The 14,704-nt window shown below is 54.3% G+C and overlaps 1 protein-coding gene across 2 annotated transcripts in view; it reads right to left on the bottom strand.

Moving 5' to 3' along the window:
- The window catches only part of NDST1 (N-deacetylase and N-sulfotransferase 1), a 58,504-nt gene that overhangs the window by 21,047 nt on the left and 22,753 nt on the right, over positions 1-14,704 (bottom strand). For both annotated transcript variants that reach the window (XM_045999539.1, XM_045999540.1), the window contains exons 2-3: positions 8,288-9,184; positions 1,716-2,210 (exon numbers count right to left, since the gene is read on the bottom strand). In XM_045999539.1, the coding sequence (XP_045855495.1) occupies positions 1,716-2,210; positions 8,288-8,800 (1,008 nt within the window). In that variant the 5' untranslated portion in view covers positions 8,801-9,184. The remainder of the gene's footprint in view (positions 1-1,715; positions 2,211-8,287; positions 9,185-14,704) is intronic.

The raw sequence follows: 14,704 nt of genomic DNA on the forward strand, positions 1-14,704 counted from the left end.
AGCCTGTGTTTGGGATTAAGGGACGAGGGGAAGGAGGAAACCTCTGCCCCTTCAGACTCACAAGGATGTTTAAGGCAAGTGGGACCCTTGCTGGCGAAGCAATCAACAGTGTGCTCAGAGCTGAGTGCGCAGAAGAGGGTGTTGCTATTAGTATCCTGGGACAGATATAGGTCTGACCTGCTCTCATCCCTCACTGCAAAAGTGGGGAAAATAAGCGAGCAGGGCAGCCTCAGGGCTCGTGGGGGACACCCCGAGCCTAGCCTGGTTTCCTCGTGGGATCAACGCTGAACCAGTCTCAAGGACTCACCTGGACAGCAGCAAACACTAAGGGTACAGCAGGAGAGAGGAGAAGAGCGCCTAAGCAGCAAACAGAGCCATCTACTTTGAGAGGTCGGCGATGGCACTGCATGAAGCCTCAGAGCTGGAAAGCCTCAACAGGCGTCATCTCAACACTTGCTTTCAACAGGACAGCCCTCAAGGAGGTAAAATCCCAGGAGCAGACACAATGTGCAAAGCAGATCAGAGCAACACATCCCTGTCCCACCAGATGGGAGCTGGGAGGGCTCCAAGCGTGCCCCTCTATAAACCAACACCCCCACCCCCCGGTGGCGGTGGGGGAAACAGCCTCAAAACTTCCTATCTGCCCCTCTTGGGAGTTCCCCACTGAGGCTCAGACATGGGAAGGGACCTGCCCATGAGTTCCAGTCTATTCAGGGTCCAATGGGTCTTGACTCCCCACACAGTGCCTGCCTCCCAACACCATTTGCTGTTCTCTTCCGGAGGTGTAAGGAAGAGTAGAGCATTCATTCCTGCCCCTCTGCCTTCCTCCCAGGCCCCAGGAACAACCCCAATCGTGACTTCAGGAGGACAGGGAACACAGTGCCCACAACACGGCTCACTTGGGAGGAGAGCACTAAGTCTCTTTTGCCCCCTGAACATCAAAGCGAGGTCTGGATTTGGTGCTAATATGTTCTAACGCCTGCTAATCTCCTAAGGGAGGACAGGGACATCAGGCAGCAGTATCTCTGTAGAATTGAATCCCCTGGCTTTGTTTTCCTTGGATCTGCTGTTGTGCCTGCCCTCTATTTATGGCAACCAGTACTGATTTTCTAGTGATGCTGTTCTCTCTGCAAAGAACTCTGAGTAAAATAGAGACTAGATGAAAGTGCATTTTAAAGCTTGCTTAATGGTCTTCACTTGTAGGCTTCTCTTCAGCAGTGATGCGTGTGTGTAAAATTTCGAGGTCTGCAAAATGCTTTTACATACAGTTTAGTTGGGTAAACACTTTTTGAAATAAACACATCCATTCTGCTATTTATACAGACCTCGGTTAGAATATGCCTGTGTACGATTCAAGCTCTAATTCTTGTTTAAAAAGTTTTGTGGGAACTCTGGGACTGGCATAAACATTTTTGAGAGTGAAACATCGCATCTGGATTAAAAGGCAGATATATAACCCTGCAGAGCTTCCATCCCTTGGCTTCAACAGTGGAGTCTCTCCCACTGCAGATACCTTCCTGAGCTCCACACCCAAAAATTCAAGGCTTCAATATAATTTCCAGTGACACTTTCGTCTAATCGCTAAAGCTGCCTGGCCGAGGAAGGGAGACGCACATAGCACTGGGGAGAGGCAGACCGCGAAGTCACGACGGAGAACCCCAAGGGTCGAAGGTGGCGAGGCCCCGCCCGACCTGTCTGGCATCCCCCGGCCATACCTTCACGTCCTCCACCTTCATGCGTGTGCCCTCCTTGCCCACAAAGATGTCATCGATGTCCACCAGAATGTAGCGGTCCAGAGGCAGCGAGAGACGCTTGCCCGTGAGGAAGGCCACGGCGTCGACGAAGACGAGCTTGTGCAGCCAGAAGTTGAGGTTGTTGCCAAACAGCACGCGCTGGATGCCGTCGTGGAGGCCCAGGTCCTGGACCACGGTGGCGTGCAGCGCAGCATGCAGGCCGGCGTCCGCGCCCAGGTGCGGGATGGACTCGGAGGAGCGCGTCTTGGCCAGCAGCACCGGCTCGTAGGTGGAGTGATTGGACTGGAACACAGTCCAGTCCTCGCCGGGCAGCACGCCTTTCTCCACCTCGCTGGGCCGCGTCACGTAGAGCAGTGGGGACTTGGGGTTGATGCTGCAGTCCTTCAGGCCCAGGTTGGAGTGCAGGAACAGGGGGAAACCTTTGAGCTGCGCGCTCAGCAGGCTGTTCTCGTTGGCCTGTAGCCGGGGCGGAGGGCAGGGAGAGGGCAGCAGAGCCGTCAGATCCGGAAGCCCCCAGGGAACGCACAATCTCAGGTGGGGACTGGTCACAATCGTGTCAACGGTATTCTCGGACATTCAGGGAGGCCGTATCACAGCCCTGGCCCTGTGCTAACCTAGCTGCACAGACCTCGCTCCGTCGGTCCCAGCAATATACCAGCAAACACGCACCACGTACTTCCCAAAGCCAGGAACCCAGGTCACGCCACCTGGCACGCAGGGATGCTGTTAATCATCACAGTGACCCCACAACAGAGGCATCACTGTCATTCCCATCTTACAGGTGAGGAAACAAAGGCCCAGAGAGGTTATGTAACTTACCCAAAATCACACAGTGGAAAGTCTAGCAGCTCTGAGCCTAGACTCTGCCCCCTGACTGCCTGGCCTTGGGCAAGTCATGTAAACTCTCTGTGCCTCTGTTTCCTCTGCTGTAAAATGTTCCTCACGGGATGCTAGAGGGTGATGAGTGTTCATCCTGGCAAAGTGCTTGGGTCAGGGTTGGCAGCACAATTGCTCCCTCGGTCCCCATACCAGCCTCAGGACATGGTGCCTGTGTTATCGCACTTCATCGGGGCGGAAGCTGAGGCTACCCTCGGCCACATGGGGCCAGGAGGAGCCCCAGTGACCAGCCAGACCATCCGCCCCTGGAGCCCACACGTCCGGCCACCAGGCCCCTCTGACTGGCTCTCCCAACTGGCTCTTGCTACACCGTCCTCTCCTCTACATTCTCCAATGAAGAAGAGATCAGAGAGGAGGCATCTGCTGGGGGAGCCCCATAGCATCCCCAATCCTCCATATGCACCCAACACCCCAAGGCCACGACCTCACAGGAGCCCAGCTCCCTGCGCCTCCCTCCTCCTCCGGGGCCTGGTGCTGCCCAGCTACATGGGATCTGCAGATGGTACCCACGGCACCCCTTCTCCTCTTCCTTAGACTCACAGCCCCCATCCTTCATACCAACCACTGCCCCTTCCTAGCCACCTGCTCCTGGATATGGTACAACTGGCCTTTGTCCCTGTGCCAGTTCTATTCTGTTTCCTTCACCTCACAAACTCCTGTTCATCCTTCAAAACCCAGGGCCAAAAACCTTCCTTTGCACCGGCCTCCCCAGAACCAGGTTAGAGCCTTATCCACAGTACTTTTCACCTTGGCCGCTGCATTATCTGTTCAGGGTCTCTCTCCCACCAGTCTGCCCTCTCAAAGGCAGGCGCTATATCATTTCCACCTTTGGAACCAGGTGCCCCTAAACAGGTTTCATACCCAGAGGAAGCAAACACATTTGATGAGCGAACTGGATTTTTATTTTTATTTATTTTGCGGGGGGGGGGGGGGGGGGTGGTGCGCAGGGGAGGTGGGCAGAAGTAGAGGGAGAGAGAGGCAAGACTCATCTCATAACCCTGAGATCATGACCTGAGTGGAAATCAAGAGTCAGATGCCTAACGGACTGAGTCACAACTTAACTGGATTTTTTAAAAGAATAAAAAGGGACAGACCGATCCTTAGTACCTGGCCCCTGACAGTTATTCATTCCACAACGATTACTATGTTTCGTGCCAGGGATACAGTGAGGGATAACAGACACAGCTCCTGACCTCATGAACCTTAAAGTCAAGCAGGGAAGAGAGAAAGCAATCAAAATCACAGAAATAAATACAAAACTTCAATGAGGCACATGCTACACAGAGCAAGTTCATAGTTCTAGAACAGTCAATAACTGGCCACGGCTGGCTCAAGGAAGACTTTCCAGAGAAGGGACTTTCAAACTAAGGTTTAAAAAATGCTTAAGTATCAACTAGGGAAAAGTAGGGGCCACATTCAAAGAACAGCAAGTGCAAAGGCCCTGAGGAAGGAGAGAGCTCAAGGAATAGCAAGAGGCCAGCAGAGGCATCAAGAGGCAGAGGAGGAGATGAGGCAGGAAGGTCACCTGGGGCCAGACATGGGATCCTGGAGGCTTCAAGGAGCAGCAGGAAGCCATCAAAGAAACACTATCAAAAGGTTTCAAACAGAGGGATGACATTTTTAATGTTCCAATCCGCATTTTTAAAAGATACATCTGGCTGCTGTGTGGAGAATGAATGGGGTAGGGAAACGCAAAAGGCACCAAATGAGGACTCCCAATGAGTCTGGAGAGGAAGTTAGGAGGGCCACCCAGGAGAGCAGGCCAGGTGAGCACTGCACAGGACACTCAGCTGAGGACGAAGCCACGTGCCCCAAGTGGAGCCGTCTGTGCGCAGAGGGTGTCTTTTGCTAAGAGCCGCCACACAGGAGTGCTTGTTTCTAATTCCCACAAAGGCTCTGCAGGGCTCTGGCCTTGTACAATGCAGTAAGGGACCTACATGCACTTCTCCACATACCAGTACCTCCCAAGGCCCACCCTGTCCTGAACTAGGCTCGAGAGTCGAGACCCAGTGCAGAGCCCCAGCCCAAGAGGCCGCTCCACCCAGCCCCAAGGTCCACAGGACCCCTAAGCCAGAACCGGCCAAGGATAGGAACTACTTGGGCTATGTGGGGGCAAAAGCAGGGGGCCCAGTGATGTTTCAGGCCCTGTCCCTCACCTGCTGTGGCCTGGGAGGCCACACTGGCCGGCAGGCACTGGGGGATCCCATTTCAAAGCCCCATTCCTGAGCTGACTGCCAGGCCCCGGCAGCTCAGCTAGCGGCCCAGCTGGGGGACGTGGAGGAAGGCAGAAAGCCAGTCAGCAATGCAAAGGAGCCAGTTGGGGAAGGGAATGGAGAGCAAGCCTCAGCATTGCAGAGAATGACCCCACCTGTAGGCCTCAGCCCACCAGAGGGGAACCCCTCCTGTTCCTCAGCACTGAGGACCCACTCAGGAGACACCAAATCTCCCAAGGGAGTCATGCAGTTCGAGGGAGGAAGGGCCCTGACCTGGGAATCGGGAGGCCTAATACAGATTCTGTTAGTAACCAGATGGATGACCTTGGGACCCCCCGAAGGGGGTCTTCTGTGGTCTCAGGCCCCCAGTCCGTCCGTCTGTTTGCACTGACATGCCCGTGCGTGACTGGGTTGGAAGGCAGGAGTGAGGCAGTCTAACCTCGGCCCTGACTTACTGGCCATGTTACTCCAAACAGCTACTCTGCGTGGAGTCTCAGTTTACTCCTGAAAATAAAATGCCTCCTTCACAGGGTGGTCGTGAGACTTACCCAGGATCAGGCCTGCAAAGCAATGCGTTCCGCATCCGGCACATAGTAAGTGTGCGATAAAAGAGGTTGGGCAGCCCTTGTCAGTCCCCTGCCAGGATGTGGTCAGCTCCAGGGCCCCTGGAGTCATGCAGTTGAGATACAACGATGTCAGGAACCAAGGCTATCGATGAAGATCAGCCCCGACCCCCTGGGACCTCCCAGGAGCACGTGCCGGTCAGAGCCACGAGACGGACAGAGGCGACCGACTGCCAGCTACGTCTGCTGAACACGGAGATGACAAAGCAAGACTAGCTGCCATTTAATGGGTGGCTCAGGGTGCCACCCGCTGTCACAGATGGGTTGAAGATCCTGCCCCAGGTCCCTCTGCTTATAAATGACAGAAAGATGTGAACGAGGGTCTGGATTCTTCAGCCCCTGCTCCTACACTGACCTGGGAATCCAGAACCTGCGCAACTGGCAAGCAAGTGTCTCCAGACCTCTGGAGTGCAGAGACCCTCTGGGTTTGAAGGGCCCAAGGCACAGCACCAACGCAGGCCTTGTGCAAAGAGCCAAAAGATGGAGCTTGACCACCAGAGGGCTCTGTTTGAGAGGAAAGTCACAGGCCCCATCTCAAGACCAAGCAGCCGTCTTGTCTCACGCAGTATGGCAGGAAGAGCACAAAGACTGGAATTTCCACAGACCCCCCCCAGAGAGACAAGACAGTGAGCCTGTCCCTCTGCTCCCTGGGGCCTCATGTCCACCTTCTGTAGACCCAAGAACTGGGGCTAGACAGGACCCCTGCCTGGTCCCTGGAGACTACGGGAGTTCTGTGCTCTGATGCAAATTCTACTCCAAAAGGGGCATTTGAGGCCCTGGATTCATCACATGGTGGTTACTAAAGCCTCTGCAGCCAGACTGCCTGGGTTCAAATCCTGGATCTGTGCCTATTAGAGAGAGGAGTGGAAGCACATCTCTTCACCCCACTTTGCCTCGGTTTCCTTTTCTCTTAAAATCAGGATGATATCCACCTCCCTTAGAGGATGGTGGCGGGTGCTGGGTGTTCATTTTTCACACAAAGTGCACGGACAGTGCACGGGGCTGGGGCAGCACTCAGTAAGTATCAGCCATTGTGAGGTGTTCTTCGGGCCTGGGGCTCCCGATCAAACTTAATGAAGTTCATGGCAGGGAACGGAAGAGTCCACGAGAAAAGAAAAAACAGACAGCAGAGGCAGTCTGAGGTTATGGCACATGAAAAGCCATAAACCAGGCCAGTGTTTCCCAGAGGATGCTCTGTGAAATAAAGGCCTCTGTGATCAAGCCAGCTGGGGAACAAATCTCACCAGGTTCGCTCCACTGCAGGACTTCTAAGGGCCTTCAATTTCTTGGCCCATAAAACCTTCTTTTAGTGGCAGAGCTGCACTCATGTGGGAAAGGACACACCGTGGGAACCCTCCTCTGGACCAGGCTCCTCCCCACACCGAGCACAGGGGGCCAGGGCACAGGGGTGCTCACGAACGCCTGGGGACACAGGGTGCCCCGCCGGCAGACACGCACCCCTTCTGACCCACTCCTGTTCCTCTCCCAGCTCACGCCAACAAAGAACCTGCTTCAGGACCTGCACACTTACTAACGTCACCTCTGCCTGGAAGGCCCTTCGTGCAGAGAACTATGTGACTCCTTGTCTCCCCTCCTTCCAGTCACTTTGTCAAAGTGGCCATTCTATCAAAAACAGTGTCAACTGCCCATACCCATTACTTCCCTGTGCCCTTTCCAGGCTTTATTCCTTCTCATACTTATCACCATTTGCCACATGGTGTGTTTACTTGTTCATTGCCTGTCACTGACCCCACCGCACTGCACTGAAATGTCAGCTCCGTGACAGCAGCGACTCTGCACACTTCGATTACCCCCATGTCCCCAGTGCCTAGCAAAGGACCTGGAACATAGTCAGCATGCTGTAAATGTTTGCTGAATGTCCCCAAGCACCTACCTAGAGTCCCTACTGCCCATCTTGAAGCCAGAGCCTCTAGATTCCCCCATCCAGCTGCTCCCCATGGACAGCTTCTCCACAACACTTTCAGCAAGGACTCTGATCCCAGCAGTCATTCTGGGTGCCCCCACGGAGCCCAGAGAAGCTCACCTGTCCGCTGGGATTTCTTTCTCCTCTTTCCTTCAATGCAAAATGGCTCTATTCAGGAGGTGCGTAAATGCCACAGCCCACCAGAGCCAAGGGGAAAGAGCACAGGATCCAGAGCCCAGACCACCTAAACTGGAGCTGAAATTCTGGCTCTCCCACTTCCAGGCTACCCAGCCTCAGATACGTAACCTTCCCACGCCTTGGTTTGCCCATCTGCAAAATGAGGGCACACCCCATCCCTCAGGAAGACTGCCATGATGTTCACGGCGCCAAGCCTCTCCCACCTCACAACCGTTTTGGGGCCTTCCTTTAGGCAAGTCCAAAAGCTAATATATTTTTTAAAGATTTTATCTGAAAGAGAGAGACGGTGTGCACGTGAGCTCACACAAGCTGGGAGGAGGGGCAGAGGGAGACGTAGACTCCCTGCTGAGTACGGAGCCCAATGTGGGGCTCAATCCCAGGACCCCGAGATCGTGTGACCTGAGCTGAAGGCAGACACTTACCCAACTGAGCCACCCAGACACCCTGAAAAGCTAGTATTTAAAAAGCACTTAGTTGGCAGCAGGCACTGTGTGCTCCAAGTGCTTTACAAATACTCACCCACTTCTCCTTCATGACAATCCTAGGAGGTAGGCGCTACCATTATACCCATTTTGCAGATGAGAAAAGTCAGACACTCAGCTACTGAGTATAGATCAAAATGGGGACTCAAACTCAGCCAGAGCTATGAACTGCTTGGGGACCCCCAGCCCCGCCTACCTTGAAGAAGCCGATGATGCCCACACCATAGGCCACACAGTACTTGTCCAGCAGCTCCCGGTTCCAGGCGTCTAGGTTGACATACTTAAGGATGTTCTCGTAAATGATGAGGGCAAAGCGGCCACGGCCCTTGTCGGTGAGTGTGGGCATGTCCCCCTTGCCCGGTGCGATCTCCGTGCGGTACTTGAAGCGGCTAGACTCCAGGATGGCCACGACCTCCTGGCCCAGCTGGGAGTAGAGGCTCTCCACAAACACCAGCACCAGTGGGTCCGTGCGGGAGGGCGTGGCTGCCTGTATGGGTTTGAGTGGCAGCAGGCGGCTGGGGGCCACAGGGGGCAGGTCCCCACAGTCTGGCTCAGGGGCGTCTGCCGAGGGCTCCAGGCCCCGCTTCCAGCCATACAGGTAGTAGGCTGAGACAAAAACGCTGAACAGGCAGAAGACGAACAGCAGGAAGAGGACAGCCTGCGGGGACACGTGCCGACACAGCCTCCGGAGGCGTGCCAGGGCAGGCATCCTGGCCCCCAAGACCACGGCCGCCGGAGGCCCACCTGCCCTGGCCACCCCCAGGCCCCACGCAGGAGACACCAGAGTCGTCCACTGAGCAACAGTTTCACAGACACTGAGCAAGCGCAGCCCTTGGTGGGCAGCAGGAGTGGAGGGTCTGGGCCCCCGGCCCTTCCTCCCAGCCAGGGGCACAGTCCACAGGCCGGTCGCACTCCTTCCTTCCTCTGTGCCCCTTTATGTCACCATGGCAAACCCCCACGTGGTCCTGTGCACAGGAGAAGTGCCCCCAGGGCGTCAGGGCCTCCTGGGGGTGCTGAGCAGTGGGCAGAAGGGCGCTGGGCCGGTCCGGGACTGCCACATGTCGCTCGCTCGATGGGGCCCCCGGGGCCGAGGCTGTGGAGAGATGAAGAGAGCCGGAGGTGAAAAGTCAGAGAGTGGGCTCTGGGGCGTCTGCTGACCGCGGACACACAGGACCGGACCTCGGTGGGCCCACACTCAAGCACTGTTGCCCAACCTGGCTGCACAATGTCATACAAGCCTCGTAATCTCTTTGAGCCTCAGTTTCCCTACTTGTGAAACTGGGCTGACAATGGTACCTGCCTCACAAGAGGCTCAGGGTGTAAGCCCCCTGCCCTAATGTGCATAATGGCTACAACATGGTGTCTGCGATGGTGGTTGCTATTCACTGTAATGACAGAGTCCAAGACCAGACCAAGAGAGCCCCAGAAGCAGGAATGACAACGTGAAACAAACATCCGAAGGCCTGGGAGTCAGAGGCGGAACTCTAAATCACGGCTGAACACCCCATCCTCACCATCTCCCCCTCACCCACAGTGCCTCCCCCCACCCATTTCTCTCTCTGAATGGGCTCAGCCGCCTCATCAGGCAGCCAGAACTTGGGGTTCCTGGGTCCCCTTCAGCCCTATCCTCCTCCCAGCGCAGGCCACCCGTATTGGTCTCACTGGAAAGTAAATGGAGACCACACACCCGCACCCACTAACCTACGGCCCCCAGTCTCCCTTACACAAGAGTGGAAGCAGCTGCTGAAAGCCAGCAGGAGAGAGATGGGGACAGAAGGTATGAGGGTCTGGGTGGGCACAGCCAGGGAGTGAACAGAAGCCTCAGGCCCAGACTAGGGGGTGAAGATCTTGAAAATCCCTCCCAGGCCCAAGAGACGATCTGGTGTGCTGAGTGTTGGTCCCAGCAAACCAGAGACCCAACAAACGCAGTTCTAGGGACTTATTATTGTAGGGGTTGTAACTGTAGGCATGTGTGATGATTTCCCCACAAGAATCTGAATCCCCATGCTGCTTGTAAGAGCAAATGCCCAGCAACAGGGGATTGTTCTTAGCAACTATGATGCAAGCATCAGACAGAATCCCAGGCAGCCACTTACAACTTCTACAAGATGCGGAAGAAGGACATTTACTGACACAAAAATATAATTGCCACACATGTTGTTAAAGTGGAAAACATTTATAAAAGCAGTCTGCGTGGTCACATTTCTGTTAAAAATTGTTATGTGTAAGCCAGAAACTGGTACCAAATCCCAACAACAACAACAACAAAAAGCCCAAAATGTTAACGATGATTATGTCCGAATGATTTTTTTTCTTCTCTTTGTTTCCTAAATTTTCTACAATCATCATTTACTACGTTTGTGAAAATTTAAAAAAAAATGTTTTTAGAAGATGTGCTCAGAAGCAAGAGGCAGGAGTGGGAAATGAGGAAATGTCCCAGACACCCGTGCCGCTCCCAGCTCTGCCAATGACACGCTGTGTGACTCGGAGCACACCCCTACCCCTCTCTGGGCTTCCTGCCTGTCAGAGAGGAGCTTGGGTCAATCTCAGAGGGGCTCTCCCACCTCCCATATTCTGCAATTCAGTCCCTACTATATGCCAGCACCATGGGGAACCCAAGGTAGCCAAGAAAACAGGCACCTACAATGCAGGGGGAGGAGTGTGGTAGTGGGAGATGGGCCTTTGAGAGAACTCAGGGGGACTTAACTCTTCAGGAGGAGTAGGATCAAGGAAGGCTTCCTGGAGGAAGTGGTACCTGAACTGACCAGGAGAACAAGTTGGCGGGGAGTGGGTAGGGAGGAATAGGGAGAGGCACATGCCTCAGACTGGAGATAAGAGACCCTGCCGATGGGGCACCTGGGTGGCTCAGTGGGTTAAGCCTCTGCCTTCAGCTCAGGTCATGGTCCCAGGGTCCTGGGATCAAGCCCCACATCGGGCTCTCCGCTCAGTGGGAAGCCTGCTTCCTCCTCTCTCTCTCTCTCTCTGCCTGCCTCTCCAACTACTTGATATCTCTGTCTGTCAAATAAAAAAAAAAAAGAGAGACCCAGCCGAGCTTTCCAGGGACTCCTTGCCACTCTAGCTGAGAGAGCAAGGCAAGAGGGAACAGGTTTCCTGGAACAGCTGGAGGGCTGGGGTGATAGTCCTGTTTATTCCCATTTTGCAACTGCATCCCATTTCCCACTGATAAGGGCAGCCCTCTGCCCTGTGGCCACAATGAGCCCCACCTCTCGGCCTTGGGGCCAGGACCACAGCACAGTGGGTGGAGAGGTACAGCAGCCAGGCTGATGCCCTGCCAGTCTGCCATGCCTGGGGGCATCTAGCCACTCTGGCCACCCAGCCATGCTTCCCCTGCAGGCCTGGATGCTATGATCACTGGCCCTTGGTCGATTGCATGAACAGACTTTCAGTGTCCCTGTGAATGATGCAACCAGCAGTCTCAGGCATCTGGGGGTCCTAGACCCCTGTGGGAATCTGACAACATTTTCCCATAAAGAATACACATATATGCTGCAAAATCCTGTAACAATTTCAAGGAATTCAGACCCATACCCTCAAACCACCTGAGGACCTAAAGCTCTACGGTAAGAAAGCCTTGAGGTTACACACAGACTGGAAGCAGGCAGCTTCATTCACACTCACGCAGCCTCCCAGCAGCCGTGTGACTTTGGGCAAGTTATTCAACTTGTCGGTGCTCCCAGTTTCCTAATCTGTAAAACAGCAAAGTCTGACATGCTCCCAGAGCTGTGAAAATTAAGTGAGTTGACACATAAAAAGCACACAGACCGTGCTGGGCACACAGCACCAAATTTGGGTCAGCCCCTCTCCCTGTGCACGCCGGCTGCTTGGCGAATGGAGGCCCAGTGCGGACAAGAACTGAGACCGCAAAGCTCGGTCAAGCTGGCTCCATGCTCTCTCAAGCCTCTGACAGCCCTCAGAAGCCCAAATCCCCATTTTCAGAGGCTATGCCTTTCCCTGGAGCCACACGGATGGGCAAAGGTCAGATGGGTAAGAGGCCAGGAGGCCAGGGAGGAAGCCATGGCGAAGCCCAGGCCTAGGAGAGGGTAAAGGGAGAAAGAAAATGGGCCGACTAGCCTGTCCCCAGAGAAGCCAAATACTCTGAAGTGGGAGGCAGGGGAGGGTGAGATGTTGTTGGCAAGAGGAGCCTCCAGCACTGCCCCCCACCACTGCAACCCCCATGAGGGCCTGGAGCCAGCCATTCCAGACCCTCCACACCCGCCTGCATTCCAGGGTCCCTGTGGTTCAAGGATGGGGCACTGCGGGGCTTCTAATCCCCTTGGAGCCACCAAGTCCTCCAGGACAGCTGGAGGCTGAGATCTCGACGCTGTCCCTCCCCTGCTGCCCTGGCCCTGCCTGGGTCTTGCCGACATCGCCAGCGGTTTTCCTGAACTCCAGCCTCGCCCAGCCAGTCACCAGTCTTGGTCGTGCATCTAAGCCTGTGCTCATGAAGTTCCCATTGCAGGAATGCCTCCCCCTCCCCCTTGGGATACTTACTCATCCTTCAAGACCCCAGTTCCAATGTCATCACCTCTCTGAAGTCATCCCCATGCACCACCCCCTTTCCTGCCCCCAAGTCTCATTCCTCAGGCTTCTGCCTGGCCCCATCCCCTCTCCACAGAGTGGAACTGGAAAGCCAGGCCCTTCAGGCCAAAACAGGACACAAATATGCATTCTTTGGCTAGCACAGCATTTTTCTTAAATTTGAGATTCATTATCAATATTTCAAAATCAGGAGATTTCACACATAAGTTAAAACTTCTAATTTTTCTTTAAAAACTGCATGTTCTGCTGACACTGGGCACTCATCCCCACAGGCCACACAGTCCCATAGCCGACCTCCTCCTTCCTTCATTTGACTTCCTACCCAGTCCCTGGGTGCACCTGGGTGTAAGGTCCACGCACAGGGGACTCGAGGTGTCTCCATACACAACTCTGCACCCCGGAGCCACCAGATCCCAGAGCAGGAGGAGGATTTACTGACCTGCTGGGACAGGCCCTGCCTGGCATCTGGCAGCTGGCACACGGAGGGTCCCCCACAAATACTAATTTCATTTCTCCTCTTTCCCCACATGCCTGGGTGCCCTGAAGGGCAGGGACAAGTCTGATTCATTGCAGCAACCCCCACCGCTCTCCCCAGGCATAGGTTCTAATTAAGTATTCAGGGTATGAATGAGGCATAATGAGCTGTTATTACTCCCAATTTACAGATAAGGAGACTGAGGCTCCAACGTGAAACGACTTGCTGTTACACAGAAAACCGCTAAATCTTGACTCAAATGGGTTTCCTTCCTAACTTCAAATTTGGTCTTTCATTCCTCCATGCAGAGTCTCCCTAAGGGCCTTTTATAATAAAAATAATAACAATAGTGATAACGTCACAATCATTATCATTGTTTTTTTTTTTTAATTTATTTATTCAACAGATAGAGATCACAAGTAGGCAGAGAGACAGGCAGAGAGAGAGGAGGAAGCAGGCTCCCCGAGAAGCAGAGAGCCCGATGCGGGGCTTGATCCCAGGACCCCGGGATCATGACCTGAGCCGAAGGCAGAGGCTTTAACCCACTGAGCCACCCAGGCGCCCCAACATCATTGTTATTTTTATCGCTACATGTTTCAAGCACTTACCACAAGCCTGGGCACTATGTTTAGCTCTTTTACACACCTAACCTCATATAAGCCTTGTAACTACTACTGTCATCATTTACATTTACCGTCAAGGAGAATGAGGTTCAGAGAGGTTAAGTCACTTGCCCAAAATCACACAGCTAGTCCCTGACAGAGCTGAAGTTTGAACCCAGACCCCGAGAGACAGAACAGAGCCTGGCAGGGACACCTTGGCTGCAACAGGGGACAGTGGGAGGGGGCCTCAGCCACCGAGGCCTCGAGCCCTGAGCCAGGCTCCCACTGTGCTCTCCCAGCCCTAGGCCCAGCTCTCCCTGCCAAGGTGCTGGGGATAATGAATGAGATGCTCTGGTCGTCATGGAGATGCCATGGCAACGGTGCACTTTCGGGAAATACCACGGTAACTGTGGCCACTGCTCTGGAGTTGAAAGTCACTCCTTACCCCTCACCCCCCCAACTCCAAAATGCTCTGCTTCCCCCACAATCCTCTCTAGGACCTGGAGAGAAAGGAGGCAGAGACCAAAGGCCTTCCAGAGACCAAGTTATCTAGAAATCAGGGTCTGGCTCTGCCCTAGATGGACAGGTAGACTCCAGGAGTGAGAACTCGAGCTCTCTGAGGCTCAGCTTCCTGTGCCTTTCCTGGGGTGTGTGCACCCAGCCTCCTGGGAAGGGCGGCACCTGTCATTCCCTGTTGCATCCCACCCATCAGGAGAGGCGGCCGTGTGCTAGCTGTGGCCTTATGGTGAAGGGCTCCAACTGGAGCCAGACTCCCTGGGCTTGAACCTTGCCTCCATTATTTACCAACATCGGGATTTTTGAGCAAATCCCTCAACCTCTCTGAGTCTTGGTTTCCCTAGGTGGAAAACAGGCTTCATACCAATTACTATCTCACAGGGCTGCTGCCAAAACTAACAGAGGCAATGTGTGTCAAACAGTTCAGGGCCTGGCGCACGGTGACATGGGTTAATACAGT

Source organism: Meles meles, chromosome 3, assembly GCF_922984935.1.
Source record: "Meles meles chromosome 3, mMelMel3.1 paternal haplotype, whole genome shotgun sequence".
Taxonomy (NCBI): Eukaryota; Metazoa; Chordata; class Mammalia; order Carnivora; family Mustelidae; genus Meles; species Meles meles.